At 31.4% G+C, this 22,846-nt stretch overlaps 2 protein-coding genes across 2 annotated transcripts; one reads left to right on the forward strand and one right to left on the reverse strand.

The window, feature by feature from the left end:
* The first annotated feature begins 11,944 nt into the window (after window positions 1–11,944).
* On the forward strand, window positions 11,945–14,004 carry LOC107908416 (uncharacterized). The gene is made up of 3 exons (XM_016835575.2): window positions 11,945–12,307; window positions 12,412–12,536; window positions 13,521–14,004. The coding sequence occupies exons 1-3, from the start codon at window positions 12,169–12,171 to the stop codon at window positions 13,800–13,802; spliced, it is 546 nt and encodes a 181-aa protein (XP_016691064.1). The 5' UTR covers window positions 11,945–12,168; the 3' UTR covers window positions 13,803–14,004.
* Window positions 14,005–14,157: 153 nt separating this feature from the next.
* On the reverse strand, window positions 14,158–17,884 carry LOC107908415 (mitochondrial thiamine diphosphate carrier 2). Its single transcript, XM_016835574.2, has 7 exons — window positions 17,325–17,884; window positions 16,407–16,523; window positions 16,104–16,215; window positions 15,730–15,857; window positions 15,320–15,472; window positions 14,753–14,899; window positions 14,158–14,595 (listed from the first exon to the last, which is right to left on the reverse strand). Exons 1-7 carry the CDS (start codon window positions 17,439–17,441, stop codon window positions 14,371–14,373), a joined length of 999 nt encoding a protein of 332 aa, XP_016691063.1. The 5' UTR covers window positions 17,442–17,884; the 3' UTR covers window positions 14,158–14,370.
* Between the last annotated feature and the right edge of the window lie 4,962 nt (window positions 17,885–22,846).

Genomic DNA, 22,846 nt, shown 5'->3' on the forward strand with positions numbered 1-22,846 from the left:
TTGCTTTGATGTCAATGTGTTGTAATGTAAGTTGACTAGGTCCACCAGTGGTGACAGCGAGGCCTGATCGTATATACTTTCCAAGTAATTTAGATTCATCGGCATGCAACATAAATTATATATCATTATTGGATGCAGATGGAGACAGGTAAATGACTCATTTTTTTTTTAAAATTTATTTTCTTTTTATCAACTTTAATTAGCTTTAATGTTGAACCAATGGGCTTAGAGTAAGCATACAGCATACTAATAATAAAGTTTAAGAGGTGGAGAATTGGAGATTATACTAATCAAAACATAAGGTTTTGAGAGTGGATTCGATCAAACCTTTTTATTTGAAAAATAAATTAAAAATTAAAAATACGAAGTGAGTTAACAGTGGGGTTTTTTTTATTCAATCAATGGATTTAAATCAAATTTTGAAGACGAAATTACTGTGATAAATAATTTTAAATTCTTGAAAATAATAATAAAAAATAAATTTTAAGATATTGCTCAAAGATTACATCATTCAGTACGACAGCATTAACATGTAGTGTTTCTTTTGTTCCTTAATTTAATGAAGTTGTCTGAAGTTGAAGAGATCTTACTTCCATTATCCTATTATTATAATATATAGCATAACTATTTGATATATATTAATTATTGAGTTTTTCAGATTCAATTACTGAGATTAACAACATGTTATTTGTCTCCTTTATTTAGTTTGATTTTTTAAAAATATCAATTAAAAAACACATGGCTGATTTTTAAGTGAAATTAAAAAAAAATTATACCCATATATGAAATAATTCTCATTTAATGTAAAATATTTATGTGCTGTCCGTACAATTCTAATTTTTATACGGTGTGGGAGAATGAATTATCCTACACTGTTTCATTTGTTTAAGGTGATATACTTGTGCGTTCATATGGGGCGAGAATTTAGAGGTGATTATGTCCGGGCCGGGTTCGGGCTGGATCCAGATAAAATTTTAGGCTCATTTTTTAGGCACGGGCCCGATCCGAAATATGAGCTTAAAAATTTGTTTAAGCCCGAGCCCGGCTCATATTAAATTTTACAACACCAAAATAGCATATTTTAAAAAGAAAATAGCATATTACAACACCAAAAAAGTTTTACCCGAGACAAGCGGGCCTCATTTTTTTGCCCAAACCCATATTTCGGGCCTATATTTTTACCCGAACCATCCCATTTTTCGGGCGGGCCGTCGGAGCGGGCCGGGTAGTCCAACCCATGATCACCTCTAGGCGAGATATATTTATATTGGTGTAATATTAAAGTGATTTTATATATATTTTTTGTAATTTTTTATACGATTGATATTTTGGCAATTCAATCATTGAAATTTTCAAGATATTTGTATTGGTCATGCTTGTAAATTTTTCAATCGATGTAATTTCTCTATCATGTCAATCTAGAATATTGTTTATATTAATATATATTTAACGGTTGAAGTTTTTGTACACAAAACAAATAGTTAGAAATTTTTAATTTGTACCAAACTTGATATGCATGATCTACATGAATGGAGTATGAAATATGACAATTTGAATTGTTAAAATATTAATCGTATAAATATATGATATTTGGTACACTGACGATATATATGATATTTGGTACACTGACGATAGAGTTTTTAGATTAGATAAGCAAGGTTACGGGATCCACAAGTGCCCTATAATGGTATAGTAGAATATTTAAAAAATAGATATTTTAAAGAAAGAGACACATGTCGAAATTTTAAATCACACTACCAATATATCAAATACTCACCTATATATATATAATGGACCATGACATGAACCATAAGCGAGGAATGTGGTTTCGGCCATTGTACTAGAAGTTAGATTGTATTTTGCTCATTTTACTGAAAAAATTGGTAAATTAGCCTATGTGCATTAGATCAAAAAGTAAATAGCCATTTAATCAAAAAATTTATCCATTTTTATTGTTAAAAAGTAGTCCACGAATGTCAGCATGAGGTACACGTGGCACGCTATGTATAATTGTTTGGTTATTCCGTCAGTCACACTAGTTTTTAACAGTAGAAATGAATGAAATTTTTATTCAAACAGACTAAATTTCTCATTGATCCAATGTACAAAAATTAATTTATTCATTTATAATAGTTGATGACAACACATCTGATTCTTGCAAGTAAATCTAGATCTATTTAATAGTAATATATGAAAGGAAACAGAAGAAAAGACACTCAACTTTCTTGATAAACTTGCTAGCATTAAAACCATAAATTAAGTACAAACACAAAAGTGGATTAATTCCATAGGATGATATTTGTGTGTGTGTGCCTATGTATTATAAAATATCCACTACTTTCTTCATTGAGTAATGTTTTGATGTTGGGTTTTTCATGTAATTGTCCCATTCTGAATGATTCCCCAAAATGTTAAAACTGGTTCATCAAATAAATGTGCATATTCTAAAATTAATTTATTTAAATCTTCAAAGTCTTTTCAGAGTCAAAGTGATTCCTTTTCTTTATGGATAAAGTGACTTTCTTGATAACCCAAGACCGAAGAAAACTTAAGTGGAAGCAGCAATACCTAGAATTAAGCTTTATAGAAATGCTGGTGGAAGTTTGATACACAATTACATAATGTAGACAAATATTTAAATAATTTGAATTTATTAAAAACATAAATAAAAAAATAACAAGGATTAATGCCAACAATACAAGTGTGTTTATTAAAAATTCATATATAAATTAATTGATGTTTTGATTATAATGATAAAAGTAATTGTTTATTGTGCATTATAAAATTAAATTTATGAGATCAAGTTTTGTTATTAGCCTTATATTATGCTTAAGTTGTGGGTGTAATATTTTTACTCTAATTTAGTTGATTTTAGTTACTATATATTTTTTTTAAACTTTGAAATAGTAGCAACTAAATCGTTAGATCAAATTTTGCTATTATTCTCGTACTATATGTAAGTGGTAACATCTTAAATTCGGCCTAAACGTTATGACCGAATTTCAAAGAACATTAGCCATTGAAATGGCTAAGTAAAAGCATCCGATTCTAAAATCACTTTTTCGTTAAATTTTCAAAACTTAGCATGGTTGAAAAGAAAACATTGTTGAAACTCTGGTTAATTAGGCCATCCGTTGTTAAGTTTAATTTATTTATTGGTCGTGCCATTTTAAAAAAAAAAAAACTTAGTTGATTGCATTGGAAAATCCCTTGTTAAAAACTTAGATTTACCTCTTGTGTAGTAGGATATTTGTTGCGTCTTATTTTCATAGAAAATCCCATATTTTAAGTCATATTTAAAATAATTTCTAAACTTGTTCAGTTTCCGTCAAAAGTCATGCATGCAAAAATACCAGTTCAAAAATGTTCTATACCATAGTCCGAATTTAAATAAACTTTACAATCCTAAATAAAAATAAGAATAATACCGAAATAAAAAAATTAATAAAAAATAATGTGCCAAAAATTTCGTAAAGAGACCTCCAAATGCCGAATCGAAGCCTAGTCTTGATGATTGTCTATAAAGAGCAAAGTGGGGGTGAACTTAAAAAGCCCAGTGTGAGTCCATATAAAATAAGCATTTAATCTATCAAACAATCATTCATCAATTTATAAAATTCAACCAATTTGACAAGTAAATACAACATACAAACATGGCATGCTCAATGTTTCAATGCAATAATCCTACCCATTCATCCACTACACACCACGAGTTCCCCAGAACCTGTAACACCCCTTACCTTTATTCGACACCGGAATATGGTACGAGGCATTACTAGAACACATACACTTATAAACATGTTAAACCAAGTTATAAAATTTCATTCAAATTTAAACTCTTTAAATTTTTAACATGCTTTTATACATCTTCACGTTATAACTTCAAAATACTATATTTGTAACAAATAGGGCTTCTGAGACCCAATACATATTCATGCAATTCAATACTTCATTTCCATTTCATTTAATTCACGATTCTCATGTTCACGATTCAATTCAATTTCTCAATCCAATATACATTTCAATACCATAATAATTAATTTAATTCAAATCATATCATTTGCAATTTCTATTTAATTCACGTACAATTCAATTTCATTAGGTTCAATACTAATACATATTTATCATTTAACTTAATGTCCCCTTTTTGCGTCATTTTACACTTCAAGCATGAACTTAGTATTTTATTTCCTTTTCACTCCCGTTTCCTATGCATATCACACAAGATATAAACATTACACTCAACCATAGTCGCAAGCTAGTCTTTTTGAAGACTAACCACATGATAAACCATTTTAATAAAGATTACAAACTTTAAACCTTACCACCCTTTTACGATCACAAGCATATTTCCATCTAGACATTTACCATCTCAATGCATAATTTTATAAATTTAATGTGGCGTAATCCAGCCACAACTTGGCCAAAGCCTAAGCATACACACCAAACATGCTAGCCAAATAAACATATAGTATGAGCATTATAAGCATGGATAAGCACCACATTTATTCATGTATCAAACTTACCAACATGAGTTAATTCATAAACCATTTTTGACATTGCTACATACCAAATCATATACCAAGTATACCACATACACATACTATGAAACTTTATTTTCTCACATGAACTTTAACCATAACTAATAATGCACAATTATAAACATCATTTCTTTTCAATCGTTTATCGATTATAATCGAGCATATGGCCAATTATACACAAATCATTCATATGTTCTTCCAAATTTCCTCCTCCTCCTCTCCATTCCACATCCTTAATGGACATAACACTCTTAGAAATAACATTTTCTATAGTTTCACTATTCACTTACATGTATACTTAAAACTATCTCTCCGAGTCAGAGTCACTAAATTATTTTTACCTAGAGCTACAGAGATCCAAATTAAGAACCGTTAATTTTCCCCGAAACTAGATTCACATATCTTCTTACCATAAAATTTTAAGAATTTTTGGTTTAGCAAAATAGTACATTTTATTCTTTAAAGTTTCTCCTGTTTCACTGCTCAACAGTTCTGACCTCTCTTCACTAAAAATTAATTATCTCATTGTACAGAATTTGGATATTTTTTCCGTTTGTTTCTCTTGAAAATAGATTCACCGAGGATTCTAAAAATATAAACTTTATCCCATAATTATTTTTTTACAATTTTTTACAATTTTCCAAAATCAGAACAGGGGATTCCAAACTCATTCTGAATTTGTCTAACTAAACTTCAAATATCTCAAAATATATAACTGTTTTGCTTGATTTGTTTCTTTTATGTGAAAATAGACTCATTCAGCTTAAATTTCATATATTATTCAGCCTCTAATTCAATTTCCACCATTTTTGGTGATTTTTTAAAGTCACACAACTGTTGCTGTCTAAACTGTTTTGTTGCTAAATGTACTCTTTCATAATTTCACTTTTTCACTTTCGATCACAATTCAATTCAAAATTTACTTTTCCATTTCTACGTCGATATTCAATTCAATTCCACACCTATATTCATTATTCAATTACACTTAGTCAATTTCCCGATGAACACTTCGGAATAATAACAGATACTCGGTGGATTCAGCACATAGCAACCACCTTATTAATCAATGATGTCCGGTGGAATCAGCACATAGCAACCACCTTACTAATCAGTGATGTTCGTAGTAAAATTATACTTTAATTTCATAAAATATGAATAATTTTATGTTTAATCCCATAAAAATGATGAAATTATAAATTGGTACATAAAAAATTTATATTTTAACCCTCAAAACTTTTATAATTCTATACCTACCCTTTAAAATAATTTATAACTTCCCCTATGGTAATATTTTTATTCAGATATTATGGCATACCATGATCGTATTAAAACAAAATCCGGCAGCCAAGATTAAAGAAAAAAGCACGCAGCGACTTTACAATTAAAAGAGCAAGAAAAAAGAGTTATAATTGAAGTGTTTATGAAATGGGAGGTTTTCCCTAAAACCTAGGGGCTTTGGTGGTTTAATTAATTAAATGGGAAATTATATTAAATTTCAATGGTTTTGATTTTTATAAAATTTTAATATTAAGAGAATTAGTTCATACTTGCAAGAAAAAACATAACAAAAAATACAATTTGGATTCTTGAATTTGGATGGAGAATTGTTTGGAAATTGACTTCAATGGTGTTCTTTGGATAATTTTTGTGCTATCCTATGACGGTCAGTATCCTCCTCTTGTATTTCATTATTTATATCTTCTCAAAGAGCCAAAAAACCTAAAAGTCGTCACTTCAAATTGCCAATTCACATGGTTCACGAAAACGACATCCCCTGGATACATGGTTGTGTGGTCTGCCCATGTGAAACTCTGTTATATGTGTTTAGCTTTCGAATTGCTCCAATGTTCTAATTTTCACCCGTTTTTCACTCCTATTGCTCTCAAATGCTCTATTAAACATCAAAACATGAATATAAAGGATTAGGAGTATATAATTCACAAATAACATCATATAATCACCCAAAAGCGCACTAAGAATAAGATTAAAGACATTTATCAAATAACCAAAGAAAGGAATGGGAGAGATTTGAAGAAATTGACCATCACCATTTAACTTACAAAAATTAAATTAAATATTGGAAAACTTCAAGGTCTTTGAAGAATTGGTCAACTATGGGGAATTTCTTTGGATTTTAAGATATATTTACAAAGCCAATATTAATCGTTAATAAAAAGCCTAGCTTTAGGCCTCATTCTCACCCCTTGTTTGAGTTGCACAAAATTTTTAAGTAATATTTGCAATTTTACATTAATGTTGAAAATAAAATATTATAAATATTTTTATTTTTTTATAATTAAAATTCAATTTGTAAAATTATTAAATAATAATTTAAATCATGTCATATTGGTTTGAATTTACAAAATCTTTATTTGAAACTTGACTCATGCTAGTCAGGCTTATTATTATTAAATAATAATTTAAATCATGTAATATTGGTTTGTCGTGTATATTATTTATTTTTTAAAAAAAATTGTAATATATATAATTTTTTGTTAATTTTGTAATAAAAAATTAAAAATACATTTTATGCGATCGTATTTATTTATAAAATCAGATTTCAGGACATACCAATAATAAATTTATTCTTCTTTGATAATTATTTCAAAAAAATCAAATTTAAAGTTACTTAAATAATTTATTTGATTTTTGACTGAAAGGTGATTTTTTAGAAAAAATTAAAATGACAGGGTCTAATTTTGTAATTTTTAATAAAGGAAATTCTTAATTTTTGAAAGGTTGAAAACTATGAGGGCTTAAATTGTGATTTAGGAATGTTGAGTACCTTTAAATATAAGATAGGACTAAATTGGAAAAGAAAACAAATAAATCTATAAATATCCTTTCTTTATCATCAATACAGAAGGCGGCTTTTTTTAGGGCAACCGGTTATCCTATTTCTAAGAGCCATGGCAGAGTGTGAAATTTTAAATACTTTAAATTATAAATTATTAATATTATTCAAAAATTGTATTATAATTTTAAAAGTATAATCTATTTTTAAAATAAAACAAAAGTGGAGATAAATAATATAATTGTCACGTGTGCGTGTGTGTTAGTAGTGATTGGAGAAGGAGATACCCGTATTTTTATGCTTACAACATACTATTTTTATTACTAAACCAAGAGATTATTGGCGAGTTATTAGTGGTACATGAATCAATTGCATAGCAAAAAGAAATACTGAATAAGGCTGATGGTTTATGAATTATGACCAACTAAAGGAAGTGGTCTTTACTCTTTATACCCGCTGTTTGGCATTACTTGCACAAGAAGTAAAGCGGCATTGACTAAATCCATGTGGAATGTCCCAATTTAGAGTGAATGTTAAAAACAACTTAAATTGGATACTTGACAAATAAAAGGGATTAGAACTGCTAATATCTCTTTTAATTAATGAGTTAAAATTATTCCCTACCTGAAACTTGTTGAAGAGATAATCGATAGTTAGTAAAGTAACAGAAACAATTAGTTAGTTAGGAGTTGATAGTTAATATATAATTACATTTTTTCATTAATCAGAAATTGATTTCTGTAAATTTCTTCTTTTTTCACCTTCTCACGCCAATTCTTTACTGTTGCCAGAGTTATCAACATGATATCAAAGCAACCAGGGGGGCTAGCAGGGGCCCGACCCCCCTAAAATAGGAATTTTTTTATTTAGGTCCTTTAATTTTTTAAAAATTTTAAATTAGTAAAGGTAAAATTGTACTTTGCCCCCTAAAAATGATAAAATTTTAATTTAATCCTTTAAAAATTATAAAGATATAGGCTACTCAAATAGTGAAATTGCAATTTTACTATCATACAAATTAAAATTTACTTTCGATCCCCCCTAAAAAAAATTCCTGCCTTCACCCCTGAGAGTAACCCTCAATCGACTCATTTCGGCCGTCCTAGTCCATGTGTTTCTTTATCACTCGCTTCTCACTTGTGGATAGTTGATTGTGGTTTGCCTAACACTGTTCTGTTTTTCTGCTCATTCTTTGTTTTCTCTTCGTGATTCGGTGCAATTGTTAATTCTTCTGATCTTTCAGTTGGTTTCAATCACCCTCTATACTTGCAACCATCTGATACTCCACGTGCATTACTCGTTTCTTATCAACTTCTTAAGATTGAAAACTATAATATTTGGACCCCGATCTATGTAAATTGCGTTATTGGCAAAAAAACAAGTTAGGATTTGTGGATGAGACATGTAAGAATCAATAATAAAGGATTTGTATTCCCAATAAAGGATTTGTATTCCCAATAGGAACATTGTAATGTCATAGTTTTGTCGTGGATCTTGAACACAGTTAGCAATGAACTTTTAACAGGGATAGTTTTTGCTTCTACTGCAACAGTTGTTTGGAAAGATCTTGATGACTGTTTTAATAAAGTTGATGGATCTCAAGTCTATTTTCTCCATCAGGAGATCACTTCTTACCTTTTAGGAACCGCTTCAGTGTGTGTATTTCACTAAGTTATGCTTGCTTCGAGATGGGTATGATGCTCTTGTGCCTTTCTCTTCTTGTGGCTGTGAATAATCAAAACAAAATACTCAACATGTTACTCAACAACGTCTATTTGAGTTCTTGATGGGCTTAAATGAAACCTATAATGCAGTTCATACTCAAATTTCACTAATGAATCCATTGCCTTGTATAAATCAAGCATACTCTATGTTGGTGCAAAAAGAGTCTCAAAGGTAGCATGCTTCAGGGCTTGTCATTCCCGATCCAACTTCCGTGTATTTTGCTAATGTGGTTCAGAAGAAGAGGTTCAATGGTGTATGTGATCATTGTAAAATCAAGAGGCATAAGAGGGAGAATTATTATAGGTTAATTGGGTACCCCCTAATTTTAAGTTCACTAAAAGGAAGGCTTCAACTAGATCTGTGGTGAATAATGTTGTGGTGATTGATTATGTTGATACGGTTGGTGACATTGGTGCATCCAATAACCCTTAAGCACCCTTGGTTACACAAGCACAATATCAACAAATTCTGAATCTATTGAATAAAGAATCTTTATTTGAAGCTGCTGTAAGTCAGGCAAGGATGATTCTTGAAAAATCGGATTCGAAAAACAGAACAAAAAATAGTTTTAAGGGAAAACCAAAGTTTTACTTTTTTTTTTCAAAAGCAAGAACTTGGTTGTGTTATCTAAAGTAATAAACACTTAATCAAAATCGTATCTTTATGATTCGTCTAGGATGAATGCTTCGACCGAGTAGTCTTCTCCGCTATCCTCAAGCTCACGTCCGCCAAGTGTGGGCACGCTTCGAATTAGAAAATTTTTCACAAAATTACTAGCAGGGCAATATTATAATTTCTTTAAAATTCTGGGGTCAAGTTGTAAATAACAAGAATATTTCTAGAAATTTTCTGAAATAATTTTTTTAGAGAATTTTCTCTCTACAACTTTTTTTAAATTCAAGTGTACGAGAATAATAACCCATGCTCTCTTTATATAGGCAGAGTTTAGAGAGAGTTTAATTAGGATTAGAATTAATCACATTAATATTAAATTAATAAAATATTATCTAGATAAATATTAAATTAAATTAAATATCTAATATTAATATTAAATACTATCAGAATTTTAAAATGAATGATTTGAGTGAGTTGAAATACTTCCTTGGTATAGAGGTGGCACGATCAAGCAAGGAAATTGTTTTGAACCAAAAGAAATATGTGTTGGAGCTAATAGTAGAAGTTTGGTTAGGTGAGGCAAAAACAACCAACACACCTCTTGAGCAAAATCACAGCTGAGTATGATGAATTTGTACATTTAATTAGGAAATTGTAACGATGAACTAATTTCAAATGTGTCAACATATCAAACACTCATGGGTCGGTTGTTGTATTTAACAAATACATGGCCAGACATATCATGTGCAGTTCAACATTTGAGGCAGTTTATGCGAAAACCAAAGAAGTTCCATTTTGAAGCAGCATTTCGAATTGTTCGATACATAAAGAAGGACCCTAACTAAGGGACTTTGTTGGCTGCATCAAAAAATTCACAGCTTGTTGCCTATTGCAATTCGGATTAGGTCGTGTTCCTCATGTCTAGAAGGTCCATCACTGGGTTCTGCATCAAACTCGAAGATTCTCTCATCTTTTGGAAGTCAAAGAAGCAAGATACGGTCTCACATTCATCAGTTGAAGCTAAGTATAAAAGCATGGCATCGACAGTTACAGAAATAGTATGGTTGGATGGCTTGTTAAAAGAAATATGTCTTAATAAACTTGATCCAACGTTGTTACTTTTTGACAGTCAAGCAGCGCTCCAGATTGCAGCAAATCCTGTATTCCATGAGCGAACCAAACACAGAGAAATTGATTGTCAATTTGTAAGGGAAAAAAATACGAGATGGACTGATACAAACATAGCATGTGTGCACTAATGAACAACTTGCAGATGTGATGACTAAGGAGCTTGGAGTCTAGTACCATGAATATTTGATATCCAAGCTAGGGGTCAAAGATCTCTACCACCCTCCAACTTGAGGGGGAGTGTTGAAGAGATAATTGATAGTTAGTTAATATATAAATACATATCAGTTGTAATTTTATAATACAAGTTTTCATTAATCAAAAACAGATTTCTGTAAATTTCTTCTTCTTTCACTTTCGCACACCAGTTCTTCACTGCTGCCGGAGTTCTCAACAAAACTCTAGTAGGTATAAGAGAGCATAACCTTTTTCCATCTGCAAAGGTGTAGTTTACGAGTACTCGTCTGATGATCCAACCAAAAACAACTAATAATTTGATCAATTATTTTTTTGGTGTAATCAGTGTGTTCTTTAGGTTTGTTTTATGATTCGTGAAGATTAATTTTTTTTTCTGAATTTGTAATTAATCTTTCTGTTACTTTTAAAAGTAAGAATAATATTTGATGCACCGTCAGTGCATAAATCTCATGCATCATCAATAAATAATAACATGACACATGAATAATATTAAAAAAAAGAACATACTGCATACATATATTTTTTTAGTCTTTATATTATACATTGATAAAAAAAATAAAGTTGAGAAATAAAATTTAGCATTAAAATATTCTTTTTCTTCGATTTTTAAACATCGCACCATACTTGTGAAGTTGCATAAATAAAAATGAAATTATTTTGATATTATTGTATGAAAATACTTAAATGTTGAAGGTTATTTATAATGATGAATTATAATTTAATTAGTATATAATTATAACACTAATTAAATAACAATCAATTTAAAATAATTATTATAATAATAATTATTAAAACACATTTTTTCATAAATCATTCTAAAAAATAATGTCGTTGTAAATAAGGTAAGGCCACAATGAAACTAACGTGGTGTCCAATAAAATCACCACGTGGCAAACCAGAATCAACCGTTACTCTTCCGTATTAAATAAACCAGCGCGTGGTTTCCACACATGATTCACTATTTTGCCCCCCCTCTCTCGCTCCTCCGATCGCTTTCTCTCACGACAAACCCCAAAGCATAAAACCCAGAAAGCTCCTTATTACGGTTTTAATGACCGTACAGTTCGGGAACAACTGATTTAGAGTCAAATAAACAATCTGGGTCTTTTCTTTTATGCCGGAAAGTAGAAGGCTTTTTACGAAAAGACGGAGAAATAAGCGAGAGTGATGGGTCAGGCATTTCGCCGAGCGACTGGTAGGCTTCGATCGATGGACCAATCTCAACCCACAAAACCAAGAAGACCTTTGGGTCCCACCGATGAACAGAAGATATCCAGAGTTTCACAGCATGAAAATCTTGATCATGGTAATTCGTTTCCCCCATTCAAATAAAATGGAAGTTTGAATTTTGTTTTTGAGTTTTTTTTCCTGTTTTTGACGGGTGATTGAATTGAACTTTTGGGTTTAAAGCAAGTGTTGCAAGAAGCAATCCTGAGAATGTATTGGAAGAAAGAGATCCCAAGTATGATGCAATGCTAAGTCAAATGGTCGGTAGGATTTCAGCTAAGCCTGGTGGCAAACTTGAGATGGGTGAGGTCAGTTCATTAAAGTTGTGTTCTTTTTAGTTTGGTTTTATTTTAACTAATAACAGTTAATTAATGAATGGGATTTATAGCTATAATGGTGTTCAATAGAATCAAAACAATGCCTTAGACCCTTAGGAATGTTTTTTTTTGCAAGGTTTCTCCTTGAAGGAAATGGGAAGTAAAGACATCCAGATGTTAAACTAGGGAACTACTTGTACTAGGAATTGAACCACTGAACAATTTTTTAGGGCATTTTTGAAGTTTAGAAATTTGATTCATTGACTGGCTGTTCCTTAGAATAGCCATTTTAGTTAAAATCTCGAAAAACATGGAACAGTCATTCTGAACTCTCCCCTCGGAATGGCTACTCTGGATGGCAAGGAATTGGTAACACTTTTTAGGATGAATTTGCTCACTCAACTGTGTAGGTTCTTTTGAAGTGATAAGTGCCAGAATGCAAGTTCACGTTAAAAGAGCGGTTGGTTTAGCTCCAATCTTGAGCAAAATTCATATTCTTCCCCTCTCACTTGACTAAGATAGCAAATGACTTTTTTTTCTTTTTTCGATTTAAGAATGTGTAGACCCTATGTTTCTCCTCTAGGTCTTTTACCCCTCTTATACTGTTTAAACTCTCTGCCTTTGTGTTTATTCAACTTCTAGTGCCATTTCTATGAGAACAAATTTTGGGGGTTTTGATAAACTTTAGACCTCCACTGATAAGGGAGCAGAGGTTTTGCCGCTTGTTTACTGGATCTGGTAGACTTACGATATTCATTTAAATGGAGCGATGAGTAGCTAATGTAAAGAATTTAGTAAAATGCTTTCACCTGGTATTGGCGGATGTTGTCAGTTTGTTTATTGTTCATTTTTTCTCTTACAGTTTTGGTTTTAGTTACATTGTTCCTTTCTGTTAATGGTGATGGAGAGAGATATTTATGCTATGATATAGCGTTCTTTTAATGTTGGTTACTAATTAAATACCGACTACTACAGGCTTTTGTGGCTGAAAATCCTAGCAGGCCTTTGCCAAAATTGCGGAACACAACGGTTGAGTCAGGAAGATATGAAGAAAGGCCTGCACCTCCGGGAACCTTGAATGTGAAACAGCTACGTCACATCATGCTTTTACATCAGGGCAAGGCCGATGATCATGAAGGTCCTATGGATGTTAACCAGATTGCGGAGAAGTTCAAACTGGATGTTGCTCAGGTCCAAACGATCCTGCAATTCATATCCATTCCCCCAGAGGACAACACTAAACCGGAAAAACACTAATAGAGACCACTACTGACTTCCATTTCTTTTGAAACTACAAATTTGGGTTTTCTGTTGAATAAAGTGCCGGTACATTTCAGGAGAAAATTTTGAAGTTTTATCATTTGACAAAGTGGTTTATATTCCTCTGCATGTAGAGGGGAACAATTTAGAATGGTTGTGATGTTCACTATGATAAATATATTGTATGATGAATTTTTTATGTCTAGTCTTTTTTGAAAGGAAAAAAAATAATGCAAGAGTAGGTGTTGTTACGAACCAGAGTTACTGTTTGATTTAAATTATCATATAAATCAGTCACCATGGCAATATAGGCTTTGCAATAGCATTTCCTTGAGGTTCAAACAGAGGAATAAGAAGCAACTCTACATATTGATTTCACCACTGAATTTTATACTCTAAATCATACGTACTCAATGCTTATGAATGATGACAAAATTGAATGTAATAACAGGATACCTCCCTTCCCTCTCTTTTTTCCCCTTATTCTAAGAGGGCCTTTCAAAAATCCAGGGAAAAGAATGAATTATGTAATAGATGAGAAGGAAAATAAAAATGGAAATCTGGGTTAGGTTGAAGTAAAAATGGACTCTAACCAATCTGATGTAAACTCGTAAGCCACAAATGTTACAGCACCAGCTGGTGCAGCTTTGATTGTTGATGGAACAATTCCCTTATAAAGACCATGCCAACCCTCTGACTTCAAAATCCGATGTAAGGCATCAAACAAGTTCCTATAAGCACGCTGTTCTACTCGAGCACCGTACTTTGGGTGCCGCTGTAGTCCTTCAATCTGCAACCGACCAATAATAATGAAGTTGCTTGAGGTGTTACCATTATTTTAAAAGAAATGTGCAAAGATATGCAACACCTTGGATACGGGATCTAACAGAAAATAGACGGTTATCTAACATTCACAGATTGCTTAATGCTACAGTATAAGATCTCACCTGGAATCTTTTCTTGACTACATCAAGCGGATGACATACGAGTTTTGCACATGTGCCAGCTGCTAGGCCACAAATGAAAAGTTGAAAACTTGAAAGGCTATCACCCGTGGTTGAGCTTATACTGGAAGATCTCAAGTTGTTCCAAGCCTAAGATGAAGACATAAAAACCAAAACAACATCAGAAAGAGTTTTTTAGAAAATACTTATTCAACCATTCAAACCACAAATAAGAACACACCAAGAGCAAATCAAATTTTCAATATATTCAAGAAATGAAATATACTCTTAAAATTTAACCAGCATCACAATAAGTGCTAAACTAACACTTTATGAATTTCATAGCTTGTGAGAAACAATAATATTAGAATCACCAAAAATGCGTTATTTACCGTATGCATCATTGTGTGTATATATATTTAACATTAAAAGGCAACTAAACAACTTCAAGAAATAACAGCCAATTCCCATGTTTCTAAACAGCAAAGAGATGGCAGAATACATGAATTGTTTATACCAACCATTTATAGGAAAAGATCCTTTTAAAGTATTAAAGAACAAAAGCCTCACCATGCACCAACGCTTAAACGTATCATATGTTCCAAATTGCAAGCCAGCATAAGGAATGATCTCAACCAGTGTTGGTGACAACCCAGCATACAATCCTCTGAAGCCACGAGTTCTAAGTATATCAAAAGTTGCTGATCTCATGTTGGGATAAATCTACATGTAAGAGATACAAAATAAATGAGCTACTTTGAAGAAATTAAAGCTTTTGCAGTAATATATATGAGGATGCATCGGGTGTTTGCATGCTAGAAATTTTTGCACCTCAGTTTACAAGTGATACAACTATAATTTTTTGTCCAAAAAGGTTATGAACTCATAATCCTATAAGGAATCAAAAATATATTCCCTTCACACGACTGAAATGTTAACCAAGCAGAAAATAACATCACACCATAAGTCAAATTTAATACCTTAGGTTCACCTTGTGAAGCTAATATAGTCCGCAGAAGATCAAAAGGATAAGATCCAAGAGTAGCTGCACACCCTGCTAAGGCACCGCTGATGTAAGAAAGGTAGGGGCTTAAATTAATGTGATCAGCTGCACCATCACAAAACAAGGGGACGACAAATCAAAATGTAAGAAACAACATAAGGCTATCATCAAAAACAATAAAGCCAAATATTCCAATATATCATATAAAATGGTGGACATCAAGGACAAAGGATTTGTATGCTTCTATATTAACTATCTGTACATACAAGATTACTTTCAATATATAGCATAACCTAAAACTTTTTACTTTTGATCAGAGCATAGGAAAAGGCACTGTGCAATGTAAATTACCTGTCTTGGAAGAACCAGAAACAAATGTTTTCAATTTGTGTAGAACTGCAAATTGTATGGCAGTATATGGCATAACCATAAGTAAAGCTGGGACATTACCACGCCAAAAACCCTGCAATAAACAAGCACAGTGAAAGGGAAAAAAAAGAAGCAGCAACTCCGCAATCAGAAAAGAAAAGGCTACCTAACAATGTGGCTAAATACAGAAATTAATAAGCACTCTATATGGACCATTCACAAACATAACCGGTGAAATAGAAGAGGAAACAAACATACAAGTTCACAAGAAAGTGGCCTTCATACCGGTAAACCCTCTTCCCTGAATATCTCCTTTGTTGCTTGAAACATTCCAGTGTATTTTGATGATCCGGAAAGATCTCTCCGAATCAAAGCCCAAGAAGCTGTTGGCTCCAATTGAACCTATCAGTATAGTGAAAAAAAATTCAAAGCATTAATATATACTGAAACACATGGCCAAGGCTGAGATTAAAATTCTATAAATGAGTGCATATGGAACAAGATGGAGCTTGTATGTCATACAAGGTGGCTAAAATGATGAGAACATGACCAAGATAATTAAACATGGAAAAAGGAGACAAAACTCTCCAATGAGTAGCGAATCTTGACAATATTATATGTATGTATGTATATATGTTCTCACGTATCACATGATTACACAATATAATTCACACAACCAGCGTGGGAAGGTCCAAGAAAAGCTTAGTTTTGTCGCTGTTGTGACACCCAATGGAGTGAATTTGTAGGCTAAATATGAACATTATGCAGTCAGTGTTTCAAGGCCGATTTCACTGTGTATATACATATATGTATAGTTATCTCAATCACATACTATGTTTATTACCAGAATTGTTACTTAATCAACTAATTGAAGCGTGTATTTTGAAATGCAACATTACAAGCTAAACTCATTTGAATTCACTAACACTCTACCAGGTCTCTAACAACTTATTCCCTAAGATTTTGCTTGGTAGCAAGGATTCGGAAACTTGTTAAGCTACAACATAAAAAACTAATATGAACCCTAACAATTAGGTTGACAAGGTTTTTGATCCTTGAACTCTATCTATCATTCATACCAAGCAAAGCCTAAAAAACAGTATAATTCAATAGAAAATAAAAAACCCAAAAATAATTTCATAAATATAAGAACAGATACAATAATTCTAATTCTCCTCATATTAACAAAGAAATTGGTTTGACCTGGAATCTTATCTTAATAACATCAAGAGGAGAAGTAACCGTCCGGGAAATGCCACCAGCAATGGCGCCTGCACTAGCATCAAGTAATGCCCTTTTTAATTGCCCTGGCTCTTCCATTGCCAGAGCTTAGCTTTTTTATTAGAAAAAAGAAAAAAACAAAAAACTTTTCTTTCTCTCGCTCTGTGGATTTAGGCTACCGAATTGAAAACCCAAATTTCAAAAGGGCGAAAGGGATTATAAAGATAAGGCTAGCGAGAGAATGCAGGTGATGAAAAAGAGATCAAGGAGAAAGAAAAAGAAGAAAAGAAACAAATAGAGAAGAGGTAAAGGGAGGTGGAAATCGGGAAGGGTTGGGGGGTAAAGTGAAGAGCCACCATTGAATTAAAGGTGCTTTATGAATAGAAAGGGAGAGGGCGATTAAAGGAAAAATCTTTCGCTTTTTGCGGCCTTAATGGATTGAGAGAAGGGCGATTCCATGTAAAAGAAGCTCAAAGAACACCCAGAAACAAAATACAGTTGAGAATCTTGAGATGGATGATAGGGGTAATATTTTATTATTTGAAACATTAAATACTAATTATTTCACAGGGGTATATTGATTCTGTTAATCATATTTTTTATTTACATATACCTTTTTTTCTTTTTTTAACTATAAACGAGACTTATATATTAAATGATATATTTCAACGCACTCAAATCTACATTTTTTTACTTTAATAATAATACTCATATCAATTAAATTAAAACTTAATCGGTCAGCATTAAATTTTTTTAATCTTTTTGTTCTCGAAGAATTGAGAAAGTTCATTTTTTTAATTTTGTTTTTCTCAAAGAATTGAGAAAGTTCATTTGTTTCTTAATATATTCTTTTTCAGACCCTGTGTTAAATGTTTTTCTCTCATTATGAAAAACCTTGTGTTCAACGTTAGTGTTTCATATTTAATTTCTAAAATAAGATAGTCAAGAGAAGTGACTCTTTCATGATGGACCACCAATGGCACATTCTTTATTTATCCCTATAGGAAATTACTTGTTGAGTTCAAAATTTTTGGTTTTTTTTCTTATTCAATTTATGATTTATGTTTAATATCCGTGTTTGTTCCTTCTAATAATATCGTTCTTTTCTTAAAAATATACGTTCTATTGCTACGCATAACACTTATTGATAGAGTTTAGAATTTTCATAACTGAGATTCAAAAACTAAGATTCATAGAATATAGTTAATAAATATATAAATAAGGAATATGTAATTTATATTATTATTTAAAACAACAAATATTTTTATAAAACAAAAAATATATATATATTTTAAGGGTATTTTTTGTTGTTTGCATACAATTTAAAAATATATATTTACATGACAGGATTTCAATCCGATATTCCAAAATCTTCTTTCCTTCGATTTTTACCATTTCAATCAAAATCACCTTTGATTTTTATTTCAAATTTTTTTTATAGATTTGGTACATAAATTTTGCACCTACATAGTAAGTGTGTCATAATCTAATGTTAGAAATTTACTTATAAAATTTGGTACATTGTCATTAGAGTTTTTAGATTCCACACGTAGTGTTAAATGGTTGACATATGTCTATAGAATTATAATAAAATATTAAAAAAAATGAATATTTAAAAAAAAAACATGTGACAATTTTTTAAGGTTGCTTTGTAAAATAAAAAAAAGAGTATATTATATCAGTAGATCAAATACTAACCCCTTTCAAAACATTAATATTTTTTATTTATTTATTTTATTCAGATAAATATTTTTAAAAAAATAGATATTGAAATTTCATGACTTAAATTTTATTATAAAAATTGAATAATGATTTAAAAGTGAGGAATATAAAAAATATATAATATAGATATCAATTAGTTTTAATTAAGAATGTGTTGGAAAGATTTGAAGGAGGAATTTTATTTTTATTAATATTTTTAATTTTTCAAAAATGAAGTTAGTTATTTTAGTGAAAATGATGGAAAATTTTAAAATTGCAAAGAATTTCAACAAGGAATTTGATTTTGCTATTCAAATTCCATTCAGGGGTATAATATTTTTCAAATATGTATATATTTTTACAAATCTAAAAATATATATACATATTGCATATTTTCTATATTATTTATTTTTATTATTTTTACAAATCTTTTATGACTCTTTTTGGTACCATTCAACTAGTCACCCAATGACCAACCACCACGTGCCTCATGTTACCCATAGGGAGACCACTTGTCTTCAGCCACTCGATGGACCATCCATCAAACCATCCATTTTTAGCGGACTGTCTGACATATAATGAACCTACCACCTGGCCGACCACAAAGGTAGGCCACCATCCATGCTGTCGGTGACGTGGCACTATTAGGCAAGAGGACCTTCCCCTTTTATATACTTCAATCCATGATGAGTTGGGGGATCTCTCTTTTCCTCTCGTTTTACTCCATTAAACCACATACCCTAGCACTCCACAATTCCTCTACTTATCTCCTTTCTCCTTCCTTCCTACTCCTCCTACTCCACCAGTAATAGTTGAACCGACCTCCTTGCCATCACCATCATCTCTTTCGTATCTCCTCTTTGTTGAAGATTAGTATCAACAAGACTATAACAATATCCATTTAAATGCATATCAAAGTTTTTCATGAACTACCGAATTAATAAGATATTTAAAAGTGATTGTATCTACTATAAAAGAATAACTTTATTTATTTATAGTCGATGTCAATATTTTACAAAAACCACAAATCTTACTTTATATCTTAAAAAATTAATTTTTTGTAACATCGTTTTCGCAAAAAAATTCATTTGTACCCCCACTGAGTTATAGGTCAAAAAGCTTAAGATTTTGGAAGTGAATCCAATGCCCTATAACATTATTCCAAATCCAGAATGTCATCAATGCCTAAAAGGTTGCCCTCAATAAACCCAATTAAGCATGAAGATCGATGAGCGTGGGAAAGGCCAATAAAAAAGGTGCGTTGATATCGAAATGAAGGTCATAACAAGCGTAAGGGTTAGGTATCTGGGTTGAGATTTGGGGTGTTGCATGAATTAAACAAATATTTTAAGCTTAGATGTTAAAAACACCCTTGTATTTTTTTGAGAAAAATAATAAAAAAATTTTCAGTGTAAAAGGCAATACTTTAAGCTTTAGATATAAAAAATATATCAATTAAGACCTTTCACTAATGTTTTCTATTATTGAGCATTAATGTGTTGATGTGGTTATTAGTAACTCTTGAATCAACCATTGTGATTTTGATATGATGGTCTATGTAAGAAAAAAGTACAAAAAAAAAAAATCAAACAATTGAATTTAAACATCTAATTTTCAAGGTTTATATTAATAACATAGGGTTTTTTTTAAGCTATAAAAAAGAATATCTTAATTTTTTAAAATTATTTTTAAAATTTGTAAAAGAAATATAAAAATTATATTTTAAAAAAGGGTTAACTACAAAAATAGTCACTTTTATTTGTATCAAATTACATTTTAGTCACTTTTGTTTGAAATGTTACATTTTAGTCACTTTTATTTGTATCAAATTACATTTTAGGCACTTTTGTTTAAATGTTACATTTTAGTCACTTACATTATTGTTTTGTTATGAAGTGGTCACTCTGTCATTAAGCTTCATTACCTCCCTAACGGTAGTCCTACGTGGCAATCCAAATGGGTTTTAAATGCCAAATTAGATATCCAGTCGGGATGAGAATAAATTTTTATTTTTATTTTATGAAAGAAGAAGAAGAACTGGACGCTTGTAACTTCTGGATAACAGTCAGAGGTAAGGGCAATGGTGCAATGCATGCCTATTCGCCTAGTGACGATGACGACATTGGGAGTGGCACACTATGCTCCATCAATAGTCGTCTAAACTCATTTTCTAGTTTACCCAATGCAACATCCAAAAGGCCCCCATTAAGATGTACTCTCTTCCCATCATGTTGCAACTCCCTTGAGCGATGTCTTCAAATTCGACAGGTACATTCCATCAGCAACTCTGTTATCCTCCAAATACTCAATTATATCTTCCAACCATTGAATTGTCAATCCGTAATTATCACTCAGAAACCTTAATGCCACTTTGAGGCATTTCAACACTGATAAATACCCAGGAAGATCATTCATGGGATCTGATAGCAAGGAGTTTTCAAGTCCATGAATGACATCAAAAACTTCAAGCATTGTCACAACAGGGCCCACAACTCGATTAATATGCCTCCCGATAGCAACAAGTGCATCATTGTCGGCATGAATCGGGCGGACAACAACTTCTAAGGAAGGCAATCTTTGGTTGATCTCCTTTAACATAGGTCTAGCATTTTCAAGAGCCAATCTTAGGGTTCTTGATTTCTCTAAGCTAAGATTTAGTGACTTTCTAGCAACTATTAAATTATCAATACAACAATTGTTCTTGCAGTCGTTACCAGATACAGATTGGTCCATCTTAACCCCCGAAGAAAAATCCTAATCAAAGATTGCTTGCAACTTCTTCTTCATCATCATCTTCTTCTTTGTCGTTCTGCTTTTCTCTTCTCCTTTCTAGTGGTAAGTGTCTAAAACATAGCTATTGCTTCTCTTTAAACAGGAGACAAATAGGGTTCAGGGTAAAATTTTATATTCTATTTTCATAAAAATAATTAAAAACCTATTTTCATCCCAACTGGACATCCAAGTTGGCATTTAAAACCCTTTTGGACTACCACGAAGGACTACTATTAGAGAGGTAACGGAGTTTAACGGCAAAGTGACTACTTCGTAACAAAACGATAACTTAAGTAACTAAAACGTAATATTTCAAATATAAGTGACTAAAATGTAATCTGAGACAAACAAAAGTGACTATTTTTATAGTTTACCCTTTAAAAAAAGTGATAGTGTGGTTTTTTCTTTTCTTATTATCTCACAAAAGATAAATCCCATTTAAATTATAAAATAAAACGTAGTTTTCTTGCTACCCTTTGCCTCTTTAAATTTCCTTTTATTTTTGCCCAAACTTTAAAAAATGATAAACGTAGTTTTCTTGCTACCCTTTTCTTCTTTAATTTTCTTTAATTTTGCCCTAACTTTTCTAAAAACATAGTTTCGCTATTGCATGAATACTTCACCCCTCCCCCCTTTTTCTCTTTAATGTAACCTAACCAACAACTCTTAGCATATTAGACTTTATCACCGTTCTTCATTAGTTTCAATGGTCACGCCAGGTGCAAGTTTAAAGGGGCAAGTAGGGATATTAACCCTCAAAATAAAAAAATTTATTATATAAACTTCTTAAAAATATATTTAAAATATAAATTAATATAAAGTTAAATTGCTCTTTGGCTTTCTAAAAAAAAATCTATTAAATCCATTCAAAAAATAAATGAAATCATAAACTAATACATACCTCTCATTCCAACCTTACTAAAAAGATGCTGGATTCGCCTTGCGTACACCCACACTACTTTCCTTTCTAGCTGGGGCTAGTCGACCATTACCGATCTTAATGCATTCGTTGGTGATTGACTCAGCACCCA

The sequence above is a fragment of the Gossypium hirsutum genome, chromosome D02 (assembly GCF_007990345.1).
Source record: "Gossypium hirsutum isolate 1008001.06 chromosome D02, Gossypium_hirsutum_v2.1, whole genome shotgun sequence".
NCBI lineage: Eukaryota > Viridiplantae > Streptophyta > Magnoliopsida > Malvales > Malvaceae > Gossypium > Gossypium hirsutum.